The sequence below is a fragment of the Pisolithus orientalis genome, assembly GCF_024613125.1.
Source record: "Pisolithus orientalis strain OTSU chromosome Unknown F5J12scaffold_23, whole genome shotgun sequence".
Taxonomy (NCBI): domain Eukaryota; kingdom Fungi; phylum Basidiomycota; class Agaricomycetes; order Boletales; family Pisolithaceae; genus Pisolithus; species Pisolithus orientalis.
Genome location: NW_026260804.1, coordinates 453,703 through 470,569, shown reverse-complemented (window position 1 = coordinate 470,569; position 16,867 = coordinate 453,703). Strand labels below are relative to the sequence as shown.

The window sequence follows — 16,867 nt, the reverse complement described above, 5'->3', positions numbered from 1 at the left end:
TGATGCGCTATATTGCGGTTTCAGCCTCCCGGGAACCCGCACAGAATGGGCAAATCGACCACCCGTCACCACGTGCCGTGTGGGCCTACCCGCAGGATGCGTGCCCTTTCTATCTCGACACCTAAGTTTCGCGTTACTTACTGAGAGCCGGTGCTGTACGACGGTCCACATCTCCGACATGGATTCACAATGACACCGTATGTGGCCCTATAACCCAGTGCCGGTCTCTGTGCGACGCCCTTGCCAGTCTACCCATACGACTACGATCGGATACCACCCACGTTGCATTTGGGAGTCGAGAACACCTATTACTTTCTGCCACAGCATTGAAAACGGTCAACCGAACCAAGAGATCGTGGGCCTGTGGCACATCAAATGGTTGTTGGCTGCATATCAAGACCAGAGGAGCGGACCGCCCCGAATGTGCACCATCACTTTAAAGAGACAGGCATTGGAAAGCTAATCGCCGCAGGATCTACGTTTCAGAGTTCTTTTCCCTTGTTAAATGGTACCTACTCTAGGGCGATAAACAGCGCCTAAGACCGCCCAGCATGAAGCAGACTCGCTAGTACAAACCTAGACCTGGTGCGATGGCAGAATAAACTATTTAGCCATTCCTACCATGTACAGCTACTGCAATCTGGGTGTCTGGGGTTGAAACAGGGTTTCTGATACCACACCAAAATTGCAACGTGATATTGCTGACAGGGGAGCGCTCCAAGCCTGGCTCGATTCAATTGCACTCCACCCCCGATATGCACGAGGAGATATGTACACGCTCACAGAAAAAACGGGGGATGGTTCTTCATTAAGCTCGAGCCTTGTACAAGTTAGCATGGCATAAACGGACTTTAGCATTCGACCACCGCCAATCTCAAGCATTCGCGATTTGCATAGGGCGTTGTCCTAGTGGTACGGCCTGTGGTGTGCACGCCGCGCCATGTGAGTCACGCCAATCGGGTTGCGTTTGAAACGCGTGCAACTTGGCCAACAGGCGCTCTTGAAATCAGGAACCCAGATACATCGAGATTAAGCGGTAGAGTAAGCAGCAGGAGAATGGACAAACTTGATCCTTCCGAGTTCAGTGCGAGGATAAGAAAAAGGGGTGGAAGAAGAAATAGGAAATGATACACGTGTAGATTCAGCACAGCACCCAGACCCGTCCAACAAGTTTGGGTGGTTCCGGTGGCATACTGCAAGGAATACAGTTCCGAACGAAGTGGAATCTGTCAAGTACTGATGGCAAGCCCAGACGACATTCGGGACTCGGGAGTGGATGAAGGTTGCAGGGTGATAGCAAGTAGAGCATAGAAGGCGAAAGTAAAAGGTACAAGAAATAATCCCGGTATAATGTAAACCCCATCCACAGCATGCTGGCTGCCAAGTAGTATCGCACAGCATGGCATAACGCTTCTCACCTATTCTCCGTGTCTATCGGTGGGAAGGCATCTCATCACATCCATTATCAACATGACGTTTCAAAGAATCAGCACGACTAAAGTCCTTCTGGCAATAGCGACATTTGTGAAGGGCAGGTGTTGCTGCATGGACCGTTTCGTAATGCCGACGGCGATCGTGAGACCGGGTGAAAGTCCGCTCACAGAGCTCGCATGGATAACGCTCGCCAGACGCACTCAATGAGTGCGATTGGGAGTGTGAATGCTGAGACCCAGAGTGAACGCCACCGCTGCCTCTTCCACCATGCGACGTTGCCGCGTGCGAAAGGTGCTGGGGATTAGGCGACATGTGATAGTAGGGATCCATACTTGGACGACGTTGTGCCGGACCCTGCGAAGCTGTCGAGGGCGAGTGTGAATAATTTTGATGATAGGTTTGTGAAGGGGTAGTGAATTGTTGTGGCGGCCGAGATGGGCTCCGGGGAGACTGTGGGTCCACGGTGCCGGGTAGGTACGAATGCGTGGGAGAGTGTGACGAAGGGAAGTTCTCAAGGCTGCTACCCTGCGACGCCAAGTAGGATCTATGGTCATCCCTCAGAACACCCGGCGCTTGCGGAGGGTAGGAGTATTGAAGAGCTTGGTTCATATGGGGCTCTGCATTCATCAAGTTAGTAGTTGTCACTTATCATAATTGTGACCTACCTATATATTCCCCTTGTATAAGGGCATTCGTTGCTGGATAGGAGCTGACTTGGTGTGAATTGGATTGTTCTGCGTAACCTAGAGAGAGATGGTCAGGTGGCGACCGAGCATGGTGACTAGCTGGGGAGGGATAAGGTTGGCGGTTATCGTGGTCATGGGGATACACGTTGTTGTACTGCATCGTCAGGAGCAGGAATCTGGGCGGCGAGCTCTAATGGGCCACTCAGGACGAGGTTTATATAAATTTACCGACGCATGCATCGTCTATGTTAGTGTCCTGGCAACGTACCTTAATGAAGGAATGTGTTACTCAATTATTACCTCTCTAAGGGGTACACACCTACTGCACGCCTGCAAGCGACTTGGTGCATGAAGCAGAATCGGGTTCAATCTGGCAACAACGACAGATGGTGAAAGATCATGATGATCTAAACCCAAAGATAGAGACGAAAAGGTGACTCATCAAACAAGTAGTGGTTTCGATCATGGAGCTTTTCATGCGTGATGTCTTTCGGAACAGGAGGTTCATGCGCCACATAAAAGCGGAGGACAAGGTTCAGAAGCCAAAAATGCGGTGCGCGACGTGGTCTCCAGCAGGCGATGCGAGTGCTTGGAAGGTCAGACTGAGAATATGGGGCTGATTTCTGCGGTTATCTCCAGGAAACGAAACGTGAACGCTTCAACAGTCAAGGTTTTGCAATTCCAACGTGGGAATTACAGTCCGATTAGGATACCGGCTAATAATCGATGTAGGGACAGTCGCATTTGCGGCGCAAGTATTGGCTTTCGAGTCCGAGAGGAGGCGGGATCGTCCCTGCTCTCGTAAGGAACATACACTTCACTGATCAACCTTACCCTAAATGCGGATATGTCAGGATATGCTGCGTCATGATAAAAACCGTTACATAATATACGGCGTCTTGATAATTGTTTGCCATGATTGCTCTTTCCCGGCAGGCGGTCGTCAACACAGGTTCTGTGGAAAAGAAATACTAATGCAAATGCCGTGATCCTATGCACTACCTGATGACTGTTGGGTCACTTGTAACTTGACAGACTTGAAGGTCAACTGACAGAAGCAGCGGATCGATTGGATCTTGATTGTCAAGGTGTAGTTTGTGCCAATCAACTAATGTCACGACCCTACATACTCCCAAAAATGAACCGCTCTTACCTGCACTAGCGGAAGATGCCAGCCAATAACGTGAGGAGATATTTTGATAGTTCCAAAGGAAGACCAGATGCGGCTTCTCTGCCATTAGAGCCGGGTGGGGAAAGATGAAGCTAAGTAAAGGTACCACACAGCAAGGCTTGGGGTACACACACATACCGGAGTCTGAACAATGTAGATTAGCCCGATTTTGCGGAAAACGTGCAAACACGTTCCAACCACACGGCGGAGTACCGGCTATTCCGTGGCGCGGTAAACGATTCACCAAAGCACGATATTATTGAATACGCCCGTTCATACCTGCCACTGGCACATGACTTCCTCGATTCGTTAGCATGAACCCATCTATCCTGATTAGTACACGTGTGCATGCTGCATGAAAATGAAACGTGAGGGTATAACATTCATCCCATCATCGTTAAAGCAATGGATTCTATCTCCCCACGTGTCCGCTAGCCTCTGTGCGGACCCGGCCTTCAAAGCAGAAAATGCTGGGTAGCGTAATGAGGTCATCGTCGGCTACGAGGACCAGGAGCACAGAATTGCTAGTATCAATAGCTGCCGCACGTACTACGGGAAGTCTCACTTGGCTGGACCGCGTGTTGCATGGGAAACTATTTTCGGTGGAGAATGCTGTGACTTTTGATCCTCATCGCAAATATTCGGACGAGAAGCCTTTACAAGTCCTGAAGAGGACACGCTGCAGACAATAATTATGGGTAGTATCCAACCAAGAATATGAGAAGAGAGTGGAGCCCTCCATACGACGTTTCCTCACCGTGACAAACGCGTCCTGCGGAGAAACACCACGGAAATGCGCTGGCCTCGAGGACGGGAGCCAGTACGTACCTACTCCCATGTCTGATTTGACAGGAGTGCAAGGCACGGCCCGTCATGGTGGAAGAGAGGAAATTTCCGCCTCTGCGCGCAAACTTAACCTTGACCAGCCTGCTTATTAGGTTGGCCTTGCCAAGGAGACCGCCTTGGCCAAACGAAAAACATTTCGAAGAAAAAAAAAAAACGCGAGCCCCCTCGAAGGGGGGTTATCGCTGGTCTGTCGCCAAATAAGGATAAACAACATCAAGCTTCCTGCACACGCAACCCAACCGGCAGCCAGAAACACAGACATAACTTGGGTGCCATATGGCTCCCTTCGATCTCGACGCGTGTATAGAGCAGCTACTGCGGAAGCAACTTCTTCACGAAGCTCTGTTACGCGAAATATGCGAGAAAACTAAGGAAGTTTTGATGAGAGAGTCAAACGTAGTGCATGTGAGTGCTCCTGTGACTGTCGTTGGAGACATTCATGGGTGAGTGGTTCTCTCTTCTGCGGGCATGCATGATTGTTCACCACAGCCTCAAGCCAGTTTTACGATCTCATAGAGATATTCCGCATCGGAGGATATGCACCGCACACAAACTACTTGTTTTTGGGTCGGTTGACTCATTCCAAGCGGTCAGAAATGCCACATCCTGACGTCTGACGTTTTCACCAGGTGATTATGTCGATAGAGGTCTCTTCAGCGTCGAAACCATATCACTTCTCACGTGTCTCAAGTTGCGGTGGCCAGATCGCGTTCAGTTAATTCGCGGTAACCACGAATCCAGGGCCGTTACGCAAGTATGTCCCTTCTCTTTTTCCTTTTGCATATCACCTGCTTAACTTTGAAGCTATCAGACGTACGGGTTTTATACGGAGTGTGTTCGGAAATATGGGTCTTCACACGTGTGGACCTATTTCACGGACATGTTTGACTTCTTGACCCTGTCTGTCGTCATCGATGATCGGATATTCTGTGTTCATGGAGGTGCGTTCTCATGGCAATTTTAATGGGCGCCTACTGACAGCAGCATTTTTGATCATGTAGGTCTCTCACCGTCCATTCACTCGGTGGATCAGATCAAGGTAGTGGATCGATTTCGAGGTGAGTCATCTTACCATGCCTTTTCCCATGTGCTCCGTAACATCGTGTCATCGAGCAGAAATTCCTCACGAGGGTCCGATGGCCGATCTCGTCTGGTCAGATCCGGATGCTGAGAAAGAAGACTTTGCTATTTCTCCAAGGTCGGTGCTTTTACCCACCCATTCGGTGGTTTGCTTCTTATGATTTCCTTCGCCTACTGGTTTTCACGTGCCAAAATTTGCCGTGATGAGGTCTGACAGTTTTGCAGGGGTGCAGGGTACACGTTTGGTTCAGGCGTCGTGCACAAGTTCCTTGAGACAAACAACATGTCTCACATTCTGCGAGCACACCAGCTGTGTATGGAAGGATATTCATCGCTTTTTGATAAGCATCTCTCTACAGTCTGGTCAGCACCAAACTATTGCTATCGCTGTGGGAATTCTGCTAGCATTCTCGAAGTAGGGCCGGGAGAGACGATGTATTTCAATGTCTTCGAGGCTGCCCCGGAAAACGAACGCGACGGGCCAAGTCATCAGGCTGTTCAGAATGCTGGTGGAAAGGTGCGCTGCGATGCTGGTCAATTACTGTTCTCTCGCTGACTCATACTCGCCGTTACCGTCGTAAACAGCTCCCTGAATACTTCCTTTAGCTCACCACCAGATATCGCCGTCCATGTCGATGGCGGTGATGATGGGCAATGATGATATCTTCTCAGCAGATGACACGGGCTAGAAGTTCCAACATTCACTTTTCCCACCGCGGTGTGACAGGTTGTTACGACTTCTGCACTCGATCAGCTGACTACTCGGCCTGGCCCACGAATTTGTTACCCACATTCGGAGACCTCGCACTGTGACACGATACCCGTAGCCCTCCCTACCCTTGCTCATAGCACTTTGCCTCCGTCGCTTGGTCTTACATAAGAGGTGTTTTGAGCATGCACTCGCCAAACAATGTCTGCAGCAAAGCGGGGTGCATGGATCGGATAGGAATAATCCCTCGGCAAAACCAGCGTAGTTGCAGTCGCAGTGCAACTGAAGATGAGAGTAATACAAGGTTGGATCTGTATGCGTGGTTGCAAAATAGCCGGAGTCATTAGCAGGCACATTCAGTCGAAATCTCTGTTGTCACAGCATACGTAACAGACCCCGCTTCCGCCCTCTCTGACGATGTCGGAGATATCAGAATAGACAATCGAAAGAGCCGAGGGATCACTGTATGAGGCACGTCTTGTGGCGTTACAGAACACTGAGGAAGAGGCGACCCAAGAGGAGTCTGATGTAGCCTTGAGGTGCACTTACGGAACACTAGCACAATACAGCAATACCAACGCGCGCACAGTCTGCAAGGAGGAAACCAGACTGTGCCTTAACCCTGTAGTGATGGACCCAGCTGATCCACCAGGATCAGGGTGAGGAACTGTCAAGTTCCGAGGCATAGATGACAAGGAATGTAGCAGCGAAACAATGTTCCAAAAACCTATCGCCAGCGGGAAAGGACACACAAGATAAGTGCAGAAATACATAGTACCAACGTCACAATGGATTATTTTACCTGCTGGCATCGGCCGACAATCCGAGAAGAACACCGTCAAGACAGCATCAGCAGCCATAAAATTCGGTACCATATTCTTCAAACGGCTAAGGCTGAGGTTCTGTATTAACACCACGACACGTGGATCATACACCTATGTACATACCTCGAACTGATGGGCCGGAACAAGAGCATCGTGACAAACACTTGCTGACAGTATCGACACGACTAATAAGGGCAAATGCCGGCTAAGGTGCGGACAAAGAGTAGAACGCAGTCCAGTTCGGAATGATGCCCAATCAGGACGCCGAGAAGTGCTAGCGAGAGCACGACTGGGATTGTTCCATTGGTCTTTCTTGCAGTGCACCAGGAGTTTTCAGTGAGCGTTCACGTGGAAGTTGTAGGGAAGCACATTTGACTGCCAGCTCAGCTTCATGGTAATCTTCGGGTAATTTCCTCGAGCATAAACCATTTATCCAGGGACTGGGGACCAGCATCGGTTTATTGACTATATTCTTGCGCGCTTCGTCTGCGATATTTTGATCAGGGTATGGCAGGCGTGCATACGTATCGGCGTGTACGTTCATGGACTGGTCTCGCAAGACGCTCAGAATCACAGCAGAGCATATCTAAACTCGCACACGTCGTTACCAGTGCTAGCAAGAAAATGTCCACGACGTGTCGGCTGACTCCTGCATACGTGGAGGCTCCAAAGTCATATATGTGTGTGGGGGAGATTACTAAAACCGAGCACTGCGGCTAGAATGGCAGGCACGGGATTCATTCGCATGATCATACCAGATGCATTTCAGACCAGTGCGCAAGCAGTATATTTACCAGCAAAATACGGAGTTGGTCGTTGTTTTCTCCGCGCTTCTTTTCGACCTGATTGCCCATGAATAACTTCATTACTGTAGGTACTGTGGCACCAGCTGATGGTCCAGCTAAGGCCGCCGCAGTGAATTGGACTGCTATCATCGAACCTGTGAGTGACCAGCGATACGCCGGTTCACCCAACGTGACGGACTCCCTTTCAGCCGGCAGAACTGTATCGGGGACGGCGGGCAGCGCTTTCTCTGGACATCGTGGTGGTCGGTTGCGGCTTAGGGGGTCTCGCTGCCGCATTTTGCCTCGCAATGGCAGGCCATAAAGTCACCATCTTAGAAAGCGCAGCGATAATCGGCGAAATCGGCGCCGGAATTCAAGTTAGTCCCAACTTAAGTCGCCAGTTGATTCGTTGGGGTCTCGCAAAGCGACTAGAAGAAGTCGCCGTCAAACCAGAGTCACTGACCCTCCGGCGTTGTATGTGTTTCGTTTCCACTTCGACCTTCCTTTCACCACTCACCTCGGCTTCGTGAAAGGGTGCACCGGAGAGACATTAGCCTGGACACGGTGGGGTGACTCGATGGAAAAGAACTACGGGGCACCGTACTACCACATACACGTCGGCAATCATTTCTTTCTCTGGCGTTGCTTGTTTTGACATCCTTACAGAGAGCTGACTTTCATCGTATGATGTACGACCTTGCAGAACCATATGTGAAGATCCGAACGAATTGCCGGGTGGTCGCCATGGACCCATCCATACCCACTTTGACGCTAAGATCCGGTGAAGTTGTCCATGCGGACTTGGTAATCGGTGCAGACGGTTTGAAGAGCATAACTCGCCAGTATGTCGTTGGAGCACCGGACGAACCAACACCCACGGGTGATGCAGCTTACCGCGCTGTAATACCAACCGAAGAACTCCTTGCAGACCCAGATTTAAGGAGCCTCGTTGAAACTCCAGAAATGGTTGGATGGTTAGGCCCACAACGCCACATCATGGCATACAACATTGTAAGAACTCGTTCTTGTATCCTTGGTTCTTTCTGCCCATCCCTGTCGGCTGCCCCGGAAATGTATACAAACTGACGCCTGGTTTCATTAGCGAGCCAAAAAGGAGTACAACCTTGTCATGTGTCATCCCGACCGAGACCAGGAAGAGCCCTGGAAACCAGAGGAAAGCGCCGCTAGGATGAAAGCGGAGTTTGTAGGGTGGGAGCCACGGTAAGTCTGATTCCTCCTGTTCAGGGAGTTTCTTCCACTTGTCGGGAAACTAGCATCCAGAAACTGCTTTCACTCATCCCTTCGACGCTCAAATGGAAATTGATGGACCGCGCGCCGTTAGAAACGTGGGTGCACAAGGACGGCAGACTCGCTCTTCTTGGAGACTCATGCCATCCCATGCTTGTGAGAGCCTGGTCCATTGATGCGGATTTGGCTGACATGATTGTTCCGTGGTTGTCGTGTAGCCTTACCGTGCACAAGGGTCAGCTATGGCTGTGAGTTTCTCCACGGACTTGTGTTGATCCTAAATTTCTCATGCAACCATTACCTGTTAAATTTCATCCACGGTCAGATCGAGGACGCAGCGGTCCTTGGGAACCTTTTCTCCCGCTTGTCTTCCCATGCTCAGATCGCGCCCCTCCTGCATGCCTACGAATCAATCCGTTATGAGCGGGCAACTAACACACAGGCATCCTCCTGCCTAAATCAAGTCATTTTCCATCTTCCCGATGGACCGGAACAAGAAAAGCGTGACAAACAGATGCATGCAGCTATGGAGGACGCGCTGAGAGAAGTCCGTGGTGAAACGTCCGTTGACAGCACCGATATGGGCACTAAGGGCAATGCCAACCAATGGGCTGACAAGGAGAAGAGTGCCATCCAGTTTGGGTACGATGCCGATGAGGAAGCTGAGAAGTGGTGGCGCGAACACGGCAAGAGCGAAATTGCTCCGTTTGGGTTACCCTCAAAGTTGTGATGTGGTGCTTGTCAAATCTGGAGTTTCCATCGTTTTTTAAGAGCTGGTAGTCAGCGACTAGTAGTAAATGCAGGTGGTGTCTTGTTATGTAAAGTGGTATTAGGAAGTGTCTTTTTGTGGCTTGTGGTGGCTGTCAACAATAAAGTCAGTTAAGTCCCCCCACGTCAATCAGCGACACTGTGATTACATAAGGCAAGGTTTACCACCAAAGTCGCTGGTCCGCGAATTATTCTGTATGGAATCCCTACTTTTTCTGCCCGTCCTTGCGACGTGCAGACTCTTGCTAGCATGGGTGCATTTTCCTGTCCCTGATGGCCTTCTGATAGATCACCAGCTGACTTCACCCTTGACTTCATACTTTCGTCGTGCGTGTACTCATCAAGTTCTGGTGACCTGATACGAAGCGCAGTGTTCCCCCTGTCCAACAGTTAAAGAAGGGCTGTGGCTATATAACCACGGTGTTGATCCGTACGTGGGGGGCATTCTTAAGCATGTGAGTGGCAGAGTCTCCTTGTCGAATTCCATTATATCCGCCGTGTCCACAGTCCCCTTTGTTCCTTTCGCTTTTTTCAACCGTCCCTCCAGGACGTGTCGCATGGGCTCTGTCCGATATTGTAGGAGCATGGGCTCTTGTCCGTATCTGGCGCTCTAGGCAACAGCTGGGCCAAAGCCGCCGTGACGGACTGGTCGGGACTGCCTATCTGCTTAACCCGTATCTTCTCTTACCGTCCCTCGCATCCTCAACGTCAACTTTCGAGAATGGAGCAGTTCTCCTTACGCTTATGTTTGCTGCAGAAGGCAAGCTTTGCTCCAACTCGAAATGTGACTGTTTGTCTCACTTTCTAAGCAGGGAGGCCATCACCCGCTCTCCTTGCTCTCGCGTTATCAACACACCTCTCGCTTACCACGTTGCTCCTTGTTGTTCCCGTCCTCATGTTGTTGGCGACTTCACCCACTTCTCAGCTTGCATCACCACGTTTGTTCGGAGGGAGTTATTGGAAGGTGCTCAGGTATGCAAGTGAATTCGTGGTATACTGGTTCGTTCTCGTTTGCGCAGCCTCCATCATGGCTGGAGGTGTATGGAATTGGATGCGCGAATCCTGGGGTGCAAGGTCATTACTTCTGAACAGTGTTCCTGTGCATTGTATGACAAGCCTCGTTTATTGCAGTTTGATCTTGCCCGATCTGACACCTAATCCTGGGTTCTGGTGGTATTTCTTCACCGAAATGTTTGACCACTTCCGACCATTTTTCCTTATGGTATTTTCTGTGCGTTCCAATTTTGTGATTTCCATGCTCCCACCATTGATCCGCTCAGACGCACCTTGTTATCTATGTCATGCCAGTCTGTATTAAGTTCCAGTGAGCAGCTAGCTTTGGTAGGCGAGCTCCGGATCTCTGACATTGAGCAGGCACGACGCACTTTATGCAGCTTTCCTCCTGCTAGGAATTTTGGGTGCCTTCAAACCATATCTCACGTTAGCGGATCCTGGTCTGTTTCTCAGCATGTTCGCAGTATTTCCTGAGATATACCCATGTACGTTCACATGCAGCCTGATGCTTGACCTGAGCCCTTATTCACCACATACTACGTAGACCTTCGCCACGCAATAGTAACCGCTCTTTTGCACGCCCACGCGTCATTGTTACTCCCACTTTTCCATGCTCTGTGGGTCATCGAAGGTCGTGGCAATGCAAATTTCTATTATGCATCCAGCTTGGTGATGGGTATTGCAGGTGGAGCTGGTATCGTGGACGCATGTTTCGCTGGGATGAGAATCGCCGTTGGAAGTGTTCCCGAAGTGGAGAGAGGTAAATGGGAGGTTATACAGCAATAAAGGCTCCCTGAAATGATCAGACATCGCCTGGGCTCATGGCACGTGGGTATATTTTAACGTGTATTTCCTCTCGGTGCGGAGGCCCTTGGCAAAGAGTGTTTTCGTCCTGGCGTTCAGGGACTGGGGTTGGATACCTTGACGTATTCACCCCCCATCACCGAGTTCAAGTAACCTGCAAAAATGTTCCGTACTGTCCGCATTGCGGAGTAGTGTTGCCGCGAGGCAAACCAAACTGAATTGAGGTGGATTAGCTGACCAGTTTGACCCACTTTGATAGGGATGAAGTGTAATGAAGCAAGTTTGTGAGACTTTGTGAAGTGGCAACTATGTCTGAGTAATGTTGTGGTTGCAAGTATCTGGTACCCATACACAACACATATACCTGTTTCATTGAGCCAAAAACCACATGCAAATTGCTATCTAGACACTGGTATGTATTTTTGTAGATTAGTATCTGAGTCAATACATATCCTACTTGTTTGCAAAAGGCCACTGAAGTTTGGGATCCAAAGCACCACTTGCCATCAACTCATCAACAGCCTGAGCAGTGACTGGACCAGAGATGGTGTAATCTCACTCACTAGAATAAGATCAGTCATGTGTGTGATTGTCAGTTGATCTTGCTTGTATGCAAATTTATGTAAGTCCTTGTAATGCTTCAAGTGTGGCTGGAGACAGCTTGCTGCAGCAGTCAGTGCAGGCCTCCTTGCTTGTGGAAAAAACTTGCTTGTAAGGCACAGATGATGCTTAGGAGGAGAATATCCATTTCAACATAGTAAAGTAATGGAAAATACATGTGTCTTCACCTATGAAGTCAAAGTCTGTTCACAACTGAGGACATAATCTAATTAGTCTATTCATTGGATTGTGGGATGGCAAACACCCAAAAAATTGCTTTGCTTGAGGCCCATAAGTTGTAACTGCAATTGTATATCTGTTCATCTGTACACAAGAGACATACAGTAGCTCAAAAAAGTGTCCCAATGTTGGGTGAATTTGGAAAGAGTTGAGATTTATGAGAGAGCTAATAGGAATTAGTTCAAACTCCTGCAGGACCAAAAGTAGTACTAACTGTTGCCTTGACAACATGGGCTTTCTTATGTAATTCAGTTGACATGGCACCAAGATATGACCATTCTAAAATGACATGTCATTGGGACACTTTTTTGAGCATGATGTTGTCAGTCATTATTTAGTGAATAATGTAAAGATTTGACAACTTCTGAGGGATTTTGTGCTTCAACCCTGACTGATTATGTAATGTACATAGTCCTGAGCCATAAAAATGGCTTGGGTCCCACTCAGCTAACCCTACTTCACCATGAAATGCATTTTTGCCTCTACTAGAGCAAATATCCATCTTCTTTCTGAATCTGGCCTTTCTGCTCATCAAATCTCCTCTACAACTGGTCAGGGGAGCTCTACTGTGGCCAGGGTCATCAAAGAGTTCCAGCTAGATTAAGGAAAACCTCAAACTAGGACATCTTTACCAGCCTTCTTCTCCTGGCAAAGGAGAATAGTCTCTGACCTCTGGAAGAGCTGAAAATGCTGTCCAGGCTACCCATATAATGTGTGTGGCCCTTTCCTCTCCTGTCACTTCCCAAACTGTTTGCAGTGTGCTCAATTACTGCATCCCTGAAGGCTGTAGTCAAGCAGGAGAATTATCCTGCAAACACTTCCCTACCACTTGCCACACAAATTTCCTTCCATCTGGTCCAATACTATTGATCTTGGGCTCAACTGACCAGATGACCTCAATGCAGTCATCCACAGTCCAGTTTTGGTGCTTAAGAGTGAAGGCAAGTCACTGTTGTGTATGCTTGCAAGACAAGAGTGGCATCTCCTGTTTGACAATCACCTTCAGGGATGCAGAATTGAGCACACTGCAAGCAATTTGGGAAGTGACAGGAGAGGAAAGTGCCACACACATTATATGGGTAGCTTGGACAGCATTTTCAGCTCTTCCAGAGGTCATACTAGAGACTATTCTCCTCTGCCAGGAGAAGAAGGCTGGTAAGGATGTCCTAGTTCACATAGTGTAGTCACACTTAGTCACAACACATGGGCAGCCTGTGTGCCAAAACACCAACACTTATATGGACCCCAAGATGGGCCCACCTAAATAGATTAGCCAGTACACATGGACAGGCCTGAGGGACTAAAGTGAGAGCAACATATGTATGGGCCCATAAGTGCATTACTACAACATATGGGAGGGCCTGTGGTGGGTAAGGATGTTGAAACATTTAGATGGGCCCATGACCAATTAAGAATACTGAGCTGCAGTAAGACATGGATGGGCCCATCCTGGTAGGTTACACCCCTGTTGCAACATCAAGGTGGGCCTGCCTATCATAACATGGAGAGGGTCACAACATAAGGATGGGCCTGTCTATGATTAGAATACAAAGTTGGCAACATATGGACAGGCCCAGGAGGAATATCATTTATGGTGTTGCAAGATATAAACAGGCCCATTCATAATAAGCCATACCCCTGTCACAACATAAAGACAGGCCTGTCAGTAATGTCATTTCATAATGTCACAACATATGGATGGGCCTGTCAATAGTAAGATGTACTGCTGTTGAAACATAAAGACAGGCCCATCACTGTCACAACTGTGTCCAGACTACTCTAGACTGGCTCTACCCTGGTCTCAACCAGTCTCATCCAATCCTTGCCCCAGTCCCAGCCTTTACCCTTAGACCCAGAAATGTGTTAGCTTGTGAGGCACTGCAAGGCAGTGCCCAATCAAGTTGTCTGCTCAGTTGGTACCAGGCTGGTGTAACACCTGGCCCAGCCACAAGCCCTGCCCCAGTTCCTGGTAAATCATTTGTTCATAGTGTTGCTTGATAATATTCTTTGTAACATTACTTACCAATCAGTTTACCAATCATTGTTGTACTGGTGCAGACCGGTCTCTGGTGCTATGTTACACTTAGGTTACCTCTAGTATTTAAGCCATAGGGTAATCTGTTTTAGCCTCAGTCTGAAATCAGCTTAGTCTCATCTAACCTGGTATCTCTAATCTCTGACTTCTGCCTCTTGACCAGACTACAGCCCATGCAAGGGAATAGTGCTGCAACCTCAGTTGCTAAGTCCGACAGTCCAACCTCCTAGTTTCTAGACTACCCCCCCTGACCCCTGACTGGACTCCAGACAAGCCTTGGACTGGTGAAGACCTGGACTTAACAGTATTTCAGACTCACACTTGTGTGGGTCACTACCCTTCTGTCCAAGTCTCAGCAATACTTTCTCAGCATGCCTACCCAAACCAGAACTCAAGCAGCATGGGCATGTGCTACCACCAATCCAGATTCCACCTCAGCAGTTGACTTGTGCCATGCTGCTGCCCTGGTGTCCTTAGGGACAGCCAGAAGGTTGCCTGGTGAAGTCAACAACTTCAGGGGCTTCTCAGCCCACAAGTCTACCACTCCCACCCCTAATTGACCTCCCACACCCACTAACAATCTGGATGATGAACTGGACCTGGATGAACCAGATGACTTCAACCCCAGTGGTAATGACCCTGGTGATGATGGTCCTGGTGACAACAGGCCAGGAGATGACCTGGATAATGATGATGAAGAACCCATCCCAGAAGATGATGTTGAGCCTGGGGTAACTGTGCTGGACAACCTTGCCAAAGCCATTGAGCTTCTTGCATGCAATGCTCACACTGGCTCTGAGTCCTCTTCTAGAACCAAGTTGTGTGAACTGGACACCTTTGATGGGACAGACCCAAAGAAGCTGTGTGCATTTCTTATCCAGTGTGAACTCAACTTCTGGGACTGGCCCCAGGCCTTTTGAAGTGACCAAGCCAAAGTTGCTTTCATGCAGTCATTCCTGAAAGGGATGGCCCTCGAGTGGTTCGAACTGGACCTACTTGGGACTGAAGACCTGGAGGACTGACCCTATTGGATGGACTTGTGGAAGGAGTTCATTATAGAGCTCCAGACCACCTTTGGACCTCATGACCCAGTGGCTGATGCTGAAAGCCAGCTAGACCATCTTCAGATGAAAGACGATCACCAGGTCAACAAGTATGTGGTTGGATTCAACTGGCTTGCCTCACAAGTCCAGGGATACAGTGATGGTGCTCTGTGCCACTTCTTCTACACCAGTCTCCCTGACCATATCAAAGATGAGGTCTGCTGGGTTGGCAAACAAAGAACCCTGCATGAGCTTTGCCATCTAGCTCAGGAGATTGATGCACATTACTGGGAGTGCAAAGAGGAGATTCAGCAGTCCAGTAAGCACCAGGGGTCATCCTCTGGTAACAAGTCAACTCCCAACCCCAGTCATAGCACCCAGTCCAAGCCCAGTCAAGAGAAATCCAAGACTGGCAATAGTTCCAGATATGGCAACTGTGGTAGCCAGCTCTTGTCCAAACCCACCTCAACCAGTCAGACCAGCTCTAACATGCCCAAGCCAGACTCAAGCAAGTTGGGTAAAGATGGCAAGCTGACACTGGAGGAGCACAAGCATCACAGAGACAACAATCTTTGCATGTTCTGTGGAGGCACTGGACATTTTGCAGATAAGTGTCCCAAGAAAGCCAGGAAAGCCAAAGCTCACACTGCTGCCACCTCTGAGGCAGCACTGGCCTCAACCTTGGGCTCTGCCCCCAAGGCAAAAAAATAGGTAGCAGCTCTCAGGACTCCACACAAACTGAGAGCTACATTGACTCTGGCTGTGCACTCATGGAGGCTTGTCTCAATACATTCACTCTTTTCAATCCAAATTCATTGACTCCCCACATTTCTATTGTCAGTCACAATTTGCCCTGATTTTGTACTTTAGTGGACTCTGGTTCCACACATAGCTTCATAGATAAAGAATTTGTTAATCAACATTCATTTGCCCCTTACCCTGTGCCTCCTATCCAACTCTGGCTCTTTGATGGGTTGTCAAGTTTCATTATCACTTGAGCAGTAGATCTTTTGGTTCAATTTGTGACTGGTGATGTCACCCTGGTAACCCTGTTTCTAGTCCTGTTGGATACTGAATGTAAGATAGTCCTTGGACATGACTGGCTCACCCACTACAATCCATTGATTGATTGGGTACTGAGCAGTCTAACTTTCTGGACATCTACAGGAGGAATGCCAACCCTGTTGACACCCCCTGCCACACTGGTCTTAACCAGTCTTCCCAAACCTAGTCTACCTGACCAGCCCAACCCCAGCCCTGTGCCATCTGTACCATCTGTTGACTCACTGGTTTGCACCCCCCTGAAAGCTCCCCCTATCACCCTGATCAATGCAGCTGCATATGCATGTGCTTGCAAGCTAGAGGGGTCTACCCAATTCCAACTTCATCTACACCCACTGGACCTGGACCTGGCCCAGTCTACTTCTACTGGTCCTCCACCAGACCTGGCCAGTGTACCAAAGGACTACCACAACTTTGCTGACATCTTTAGCAAAGCCAAGGCATCTACTCTCCCACCCCACTGGGAGTATGACCTTAAGATTGAACTGGAAGAGGGTACTACACCACCCATTGGAACT

The 16,867-nt window shown here is 49.1% G+C and overlaps 4 protein-coding genes across 4 annotated transcripts; 3 read left to right on the top strand and 1 right to left on the bottom strand.

The window, feature by feature from the left end:
- Positions 1-1,279: 1,279 nt before the first annotated feature.
- F5J12DRAFT_240191 (uncharacterized protein) lies at positions 1,280-2,582 on the bottom strand. Its single transcript, XM_051738545.1, has 4 exons — positions 2,568-2,582; positions 2,389-2,490; positions 2,100-2,310; positions 1,280-2,051 (listed from the first exon to the last, which is right to left on the bottom strand). Exons 3-4 carry the CDS (start codon positions 2,278-2,280, stop codon positions 1,432-1,434), a joined length of 801 nt encoding a protein of 266 aa, XP_051598334.1. The 5' UTR covers positions 2,281-2,310; positions 2,389-2,490; positions 2,568-2,582; the 3' UTR covers positions 1,280-1,431.
- Positions 2,583-4,413: 1,831 nt separating this feature from the next.
- Positions 4,414-6,045, top strand: F5J12DRAFT_949590 (Metallo-dependent phosphatase-like protein; the record flags this gene model as incomplete). Its single annotated transcript, XM_051749782.1, has 8 exons — positions 4,414-4,580; positions 4,634-4,704; positions 4,767-4,891; positions 4,949-5,078; positions 5,139-5,195; positions 5,254-5,335; positions 5,443-5,734; positions 5,803-6,045. The coding sequence occupies 8 exons, from the start codon at positions 4,414-4,416 to the stop codon at positions 5,821-5,823; spliced, it is 945 nt and encodes a 314-aa protein (XP_051598333.1). The 3' UTR covers positions 5,824-6,045.
- Positions 6,046-7,489: 1,444 nt separating this feature from the next.
- F5J12DRAFT_843547 (FAD/NAD(P)-binding domain-containing protein) lies at positions 7,490-9,673 on the top strand. The gene is made up of 7 exons (XM_051746219.1): positions 7,490-8,009; positions 8,069-8,151; positions 8,202-8,546; positions 8,638-8,756; positions 8,810-8,939; positions 9,002-9,031; positions 9,109-9,673. Exons 1-7 carry the CDS (start codon positions 7,844-7,846, stop codon positions 9,511-9,513), a joined length of 1,278 nt encoding a protein of 425 aa, XP_051598332.1. The 5' UTR covers positions 7,490-7,843; the 3' UTR covers positions 9,514-9,673.
- Positions 9,673-11,632, top strand: F5J12DRAFT_843541 (PIG-U-domain-containing protein). Its single transcript, XM_051746218.1, has 8 exons — positions 9,673-9,878; positions 9,942-10,006; positions 10,059-10,311; positions 10,364-10,625; positions 10,683-10,782; positions 10,832-10,875; positions 10,926-11,050; positions 11,110-11,632. Exons 1-8 carry the CDS (start codon positions 9,749-9,751, stop codon positions 11,349-11,351), a joined length of 1,221 nt encoding a protein of 406 aa, XP_051598331.1. The 5' UTR covers positions 9,673-9,748; the 3' UTR covers positions 11,352-11,632.
- Positions 11,633-16,867: the final 5,235 nt, after the last annotated feature.

What these genes read in the sequence shown, in the direction of transcription:
- F5J12DRAFT_240191 (XM_051738545.1), bottom strand. Translation starts at nt 2,280, where the DNA reads ATGCAGTACAACAACGTGTATCCCCATGACCACGATAACCGCCAACCT. An exon ending in TATACAAGGGGAATATATAG is followed by an intron (nt 2,052 to 2,099) that starts GTAGGTCACAAT and finishes TGATGAATGCAG; the next exon opens with AGCCCCATATGAACCAAGCT.
- F5J12DRAFT_843541 (XM_051746218.1), top strand. Translation starts at nt 9,749, where the DNA reads ATGGAATCCCTACTTTTTCTGCCCGTCCTTGCGACGTGCAGACTCTTG. An exon ending in TGGGGGGCATTCTTAAGCAT is followed by an intron (nt 10,007 to 10,058) that starts GTGAGTGGCAGA and finishes CCGTGTCCACAG; the next exon opens with TCCCCTTTGTTCCTTTCGCT. An exon ending in CCAGTCTGTATTAAGTTCCA is followed by an intron (nt 10,876 to 10,925) that starts GTGAGCAGCTAG and finishes GACATTGAGCAG; the next exon opens with GCACGACGCACTTTATGCAG.
- F5J12DRAFT_843547 (XM_051746219.1), top strand. Translation starts at nt 7,844, where the DNA reads ATGGCAGGCCATAAAGTCACCATCTTAGAAAGCGCAGCGATAATCGGC. An exon ending in GTCACTGACCCTCCGGCGTT is followed by an intron (nt 8,010 to 8,068) that starts GTATGTGTTTCG and finishes GCTTCGTGAAAG; the next exon opens with GGTGCACCGGAGAGACATTA. An exon ending in TTTGTAGGGTGGGAGCCACG is followed by an intron (nt 8,757 to 8,809) that starts GTAAGTCTGATT and finishes TCGGGAAACTAG; the next exon opens with CATCCAGAAACTGCTTTCAC.